The sequence below is a fragment of the Mustela nigripes genome, chromosome 16, assembly GCF_022355385.1.
Source record: "Mustela nigripes isolate SB6536 chromosome 16, MUSNIG.SB6536, whole genome shotgun sequence".
Classification (NCBI taxonomy): domain Eukaryota; kingdom Metazoa; phylum Chordata; class Mammalia; order Carnivora; family Mustelidae; genus Mustela; species Mustela nigripes.
This window is the reverse complement of record NC_081572.1, coordinates 529,906-535,634: the sequence shown is the minus strand read 5'-3', so window position 1 is coordinate 535,634 and position 5,729 is coordinate 529,906. Positions and strand designations below refer to the sequence as shown.

Here is a 5,729-nt window from a genome sequence, read left to right as displayed (position 1 = left end):
TCCCGGCGCGGCGCGGGGCCCGGGCCGCTGCGCACGTGGGCCGGCGCTCGCTCCGGGGCCTCGCGGGTCCGGCCCGAGCCTCCGCCGCCCGCGACCCCGCCGCCCCGGCCGCGGCAGCGTGTCTCCGTCCCCGGGGCCCGCGCGGAGGGCGGCGGGAGGCTCGCGGCCGGCGTTCCGCGGGGTCGCTCCGGGCTCCTCGGACTCGCGCCCGCCGCGTAACGTCCGGGGCCCGGGCCCGTCTCGCGGGGCTCCGCGCTGCGGCCCGGCGGCTCCTCGGAAGCCGGCGCAGGGTCCCGGCGCGTCGGGCGCGCGGCCGGGGGGTCCGCGCGCGGCCCGCCTGCTCCGCCTGGAGCGGACTCCGGTCCCGTCCGCCACCCCGAGCGGCTGCGGCCGATCTGCGCCGCCGCCCGCCCGCGCCCCGGTGTGCGCGCCGCCCGGGAGGCTGCCCGGGCCGCGGTGGGGGCGCGCTCCTCGGGGGTCGCCCGGCCGCCGTGCGCGCGTCGTTGACGGCCGGCTCGAGGTCGCGGCGGAGGACTCGGGCCCTCTGCTCCGAGCGTTTTGAGGTTTTCCCGGAAAATCCTTCCTGTCCTCCGCCAGGCCCGCTTGCGCGGACGGGCCGCGCACGGGGGTGAGCTGACCTTGCGGGGGAGGCGCCCACGGCCACCTTCCCGGGGGTCCCGGCCGCGCGGAGGACGGCTGAGGAGCGCATGCGGCGCGGCGGAGCCCGGCGCCTGGGACCCGGCTCGGGGCCACCGCGCCCGGCCTTTCTCCTGGGCCCGGGGCTCTCCTCGGACGGTGGAGTTCGCGGGACCGCACGTCGCAGCAGCCTCCTCGCGGCCGCGCTCCTGCCGCGTGCTGGAGGCCAGACCCGCAGCTTGCGGAGGGGAGCGCCGCGAAGGCGCCTGTACTCGCTGAACGTAGAGAAATTGCCTTAAAAATCCTTTCTTCGAAACTAAACTAGTTTTAAGTTACAAGTTCTTTTTGAGTCAAAAAGTCAGTTTGTGCAAGTTTATTTTTTTATTTTGAAGATTATTTATTTACTCGACAGAGACCACAAGCAGGCAGAGAAGCAGGCAGAGAGAGAGGAGAAGGAGGCTCCCCGCTGAGCAGAGAGCCCGATGCGGGGCTCGATCCCAGGACCCTGAGATCACGACCTGAGCCGAAGGCAGAGGCTTAACCCACTGAGCCACCCAGGTGCCCCAGTTTGTGCAAGTTTAAAAGCACATGTGATTTCGAGCAGTTATGCAGCTTTGTCCTCTGAATTGAAAATCACTGTATAAGTTAACAAAAACCCAGGGCAATCCCTGGTTGGTCTCTTATTTGAACAATAGTGATTTTAGTCCAATTCCAATTTTAGAGTGAATTTGTGTCTTGTAGTTAGTGTTAAAAACTTGCATACGGAGGACTTGCAGAGTACATAAGTAATTTAGGCTTAAAGAATGACTCGTCATTCTATTAAAATAGCAAGTAACGTATTAATTGAAGGGGAGTAGAGAAAGATGAGGCCGGTGATCCTGTGCGCTGGCCCTTGTATTTTAAGCCGTTTGGGTAAGAGCTGAACACAGATGGTTTTCCATGATGATTGGTGAGCAAACGGATCCTCAAGTGTGTCGGGAGGTTGCTGAGCATGCACGTGAGTGCCAGGACATGCGGTTTTTCCAGAAAACAGGTGATTTCCACAAATTATGTGGGGCTGTGTGTACAAAAATGCAAACTTTCTCCTCTCCAGGAGCATCTGACTCAACTGGAGGTGCAGGTGTTACTGGTACCAGGGAGTAGGGGTGGCCTCAGTGGAAGAACCCTGGGCCACCTGTGTGCATGTATGCCTGTGGGGGTGCTCCTGGGAGTGAGCAGCTGGAGGTGGCCTCATGGGTGTCGCTGGGCCAGGAGCCTGGTGCTGAAAAACATGGAATTTAGGTTAGAAGGGACCTTGGGCCTCAATGTAGAGTGTGACGTTTGCCTGGGTCTGGTTGGGGAGCATTTTCAATATGGTCAGTGACAGAATGAAGAGTGTCCTCTTTGAGGCCTGGGTTCTTACTTGTCTAGGGATCCGTTCTGGTGCCTGAGTGGGCAATAAAGTGTTTCAGGAAGATCTGCTGGGCAGGAATGTCTGGGTGTGTTATTGCTCTTGTTGCCGTGGAAGCAAACTAAGTATAATTTATAAATAAAAATAAGCAACTCTTTAGCAGTTGTTCAAGTACTTTGAAACCTCTCAAGTGAATTTGATCAGAAAGGTCCTAGAATATCTAATAGCCAAACGTAAATAGAACAGGTTGCATTTGCTATTGCCCCAAACTACTTAACATGTGAAACTACACTTGAGTTTATTAAGAAAAGTGACCTGTTCCTATGCTAAATTAATTCTCAATCAGTTCATGATACAGCACTCCTCTCTTTCTTGTATGGCACGTTTTAACTTGCAGATTACGTTTGTTAATGTCACATTTGAGGACTTTCTCATTAAAACAGGGATAGCGTCCTTGAAGGTTGGGAGTGGAGAGAGGTGAGCAGAGAGTGGTTCTGGAGCTTTCCACACAAAGACTCCCAAGAAAAGAACTGAAGGAGCTCACAATGACTTGGTTGGGTTTAGAAGTGGGAATGGGGCAGAACCGAGGTTCTCAGAGAATACCAGTTAACAGAAAGAGGAGAGTAAGCGCCAGGAGTGGAGATGGCCTCCGGAAAGTGTAGCGACTCAGATGTCACCGATGTCACGTTCCTCGGAGAGCCATGTGCTTGGCGATCAGGACTTCTTGGAGGATGAGGAGGGAGGCTAGGTGTGGGGCTGGAGAGTGAGTGGAAGTGAGGGTGTAAGAAGTTTGTGGGGCAGGGGACTGTTTTGGGGAGGGTGGAGTTAAGAAGAGGCTTGGGAAGAGTGGAGACCCTGTGGGTCACTGGGGTCAAGTGGGTGAAGGAACCCCCAAGAGACGCAACAGAGGCCTGCTTGGCCCACAGAGCAGACACAGACGAGGTGTGAAGGACAGGGTTCCCTGTAGCAGAACATCCCATGGGGATGTCTTACTCGAAGACCAGAGCAGGACCCACTAGTGAGGTCTCTCATGTTTTCTTGTTCCAGGGCTTCGGGGTTGGCTGAGATGCCTTTATATTTTATGACCTGCGACTGACCAGTTGGTATACAAAGCTGAGAGCCGGGAACCAAGATGTCTGGACTCCTGGGTTCAGGAGTGGGTGATGAGTAGGGAGACATCCATAGCAGAGGGGCAGATGGGCTTTGCACTTTGAAAAGTGCTCAGCATACAAATTAACTGCTTTTAATGACCACTGTGTGCTTTTCTTTAAGAGCTATAATATGGGGTGCCTGGGTGGCTCAGTGGGTTAAGCCTCCGCCTTCGGCTCAGGTCATGATCTCAGGGTCCTGGGATCGAGCCCCGCATCGGGCTCTCTGCTCAGCGGGAAGCCTGCTTCCCTCTCTCTCTCTCTGCCTGCCTCTCTGCCTACTTGTGATCTCTGTCAAATAAATAAATCTAAAATTTTTTTTAAAAGCTATAATATGTTTTCATTTACCAAAGTGAGATATATTTTATCACTGATTTGTAGATACTGGAAACACCGGGCAGCTATTTTAATGTAGTTGTTAATTTACTAAGTTAAAAATAACCTAACAACTGGGTTAACCTAGTATGTGGTAATTCTTCCAGTGGCAAAATTCCGTTTATTTTAATGTTTAATGAGTGGTTTAAGACAGTTTAGATGTAAAATAACTTGAGTTCATGTGCTTGCTTCAGCAGTACGTATAATAAAATAACTTGAATTCACAACGTATTTTTTTTTAAAGATTTTATTTATTTATTTGACAGACAGAGATCACAAATAGGCAGAGAGAGAGGAAGGGAAGCAGACTCCCTGCTGAGCAGAGAGCCTGATGTGGGGCTCGATCCCAGGACCCTGGGATCATGACCTGAGCCGAAGGCAGAGGCTTTAACCCATCAAGCCACCCAGGCGCCCCCTTCATAATGCATTTTGAGAAACAAGCCTACGTGGCAGGACCTGTCACCTGCGGTGGTCTTGGTCTTATGGGTCTGACTGTATCAGGAGATGGTGAGGATGGGCTTTGGAGCTGGGCACCCTGGGCTAGACTTCCTCCTTCCCATTTAAACTGTTGGAATTTTTGTTCTCTCGTGTGTAACATGGGCTAACAACTGTGTGACTTGTGCGACACAGCACTGTGCCTGTGTCCCTCGTACATCAGGGGCGACATGTGTTTTGTCCATGAGTGTGCCCTGGTGTGAAGGGGCCTGTGAGGACTTAATGTGTCACAAAATGTGACCCGAGGCATCAGTCTTGAGGGCCAGCACTCTTCAGCTTGCTCATAGCTCTGTACACATGCACTCATGCCGGCAGTAAATTGATCTAGGGCCTCTTGGAGTAGTGAGTGAAGTTTGAAGTTCCTTCAGCTGGGAGGAGTCCTCTCCCTCCTGGCACCTAGGCATAGAGGCTGTGGGGCGTGGTTGGTGGTGGCCAGCAGGCTGGGCCGGAAGAGTCCATTGGGGGTGCCCTCCCCTTGCAGTCTCTGTTGGTTCTGTTCGACTGCAAACTAACTGTAAGCATCATCGCAGCACTTTCCTGATTTGGGAGACAAGAAAAACTGCTTCTGCCTTGGTTACAAAGTCAGGCAAGGGAACTGGCTAAAAGTTGTCCCGTTTGTGGTCTGATTTGAAGGATACTTGTTCGTGAATGCCATTGGCCAAACTGTTGTTTTGGAAATTAAGAATGGCTTCTCTGTTTAGTTGAAGAACTTCATAATTCACAGTGCACTGTTTTTCTTTTTAAAACTGCTTTTTTATTGAAATGTAAGGAAGCACATACATTTTTGAAATTTGGGCTATGTTTTCTTCCTGGGAGGCATTACAGACCTGAAGCCGGGCTCCTCTGCAGGTCTGTCATGTCAGCTGAGCACTTGCCAGGCTGACATTGGTGCTCAGGACCCTTGTAGTAGGTGTTGGAGCCTCTTCTCAGGACTAGTGTCTCCCCCCCGCTCCCGCCACCCCTGTGCTGTCAGGCTAAGGGAGGCAGAGATGTTCCCTCCTTTGCCTCCTCATTGTCTTGTGCCGTAACTCAGCTTGCTCAGGTTCCTCTGTGCCGGTCTTCCATGATGTGGGGACCAGGTCCTATATGTGTTTGTAACCCCCTGGAAGTGGCACAGAGCCATCATCGCTTGGTATATATCCGGAACATGTGTACCCGCTGAGTGCTGATTTAGGATGTTACTGTTACTTGAACATTCTCAGGTACCGATCATCTGTCTAGTAATGGGATTCCAGTCAGACTTGACTCCCCCAGTTACCAGCACCTTCCATCTAGATCCACAGTTGCAGAAGCTCAGCAAAGCCTCATGTATAATTGGTGGAAATAATCCAGAAGATGAGGCTATTATAGTGACAACAGATTTTTCCATTGTGAAAATGCAACAACTCTTGTTTCGCTGAGGAGAGAGGTGTTCTGTTGGTTTTGGTTTTTTTTTTTTAAAATGAAGAAAAGACAGTTTCTAAAATAAGGAAGCTTTTAATGAAGGCATCAACATCTTGGATAGTATTCTTATCTGTTTAACCTCTCCTCTTTCCTTTGATGTTTGGGTTTTGGAGCAGTTTACAATATCTTATTTTTTTTTTTTTTTTAAAGATTTTATTTATTTATTTGTCAGAGAGAAAGCGAGCAAGATCGAGCACAGGCAGACAGAGTGGAAGGCAGAGTCAGAGGGAGAAGCAGGCTCC

The 5,729-nt window shown here is 51.8% G+C and overlaps 1 protein-coding gene across 1 annotated transcript in view; it reads right to left on the bottom strand.

Annotated features, from left to right (window-relative positions):
* Positions 1 to 5,729, bottom strand: part of LOC132004077 (nascent polypeptide-associated complex subunit alpha, muscle-specific form-like) — a 35,502-nt gene that overhangs the window by 16,183 nt on the left and 13,590 nt on the right. The window contains exon 2 of the mRNA XM_059380141.1: positions 26 to 874. Coding sequence (XP_059236124.1) covers positions 26 to 874 — 849 coding nt within the window. The remainder of the gene's footprint in view (positions 1 to 25; positions 875 to 5,729) is intronic.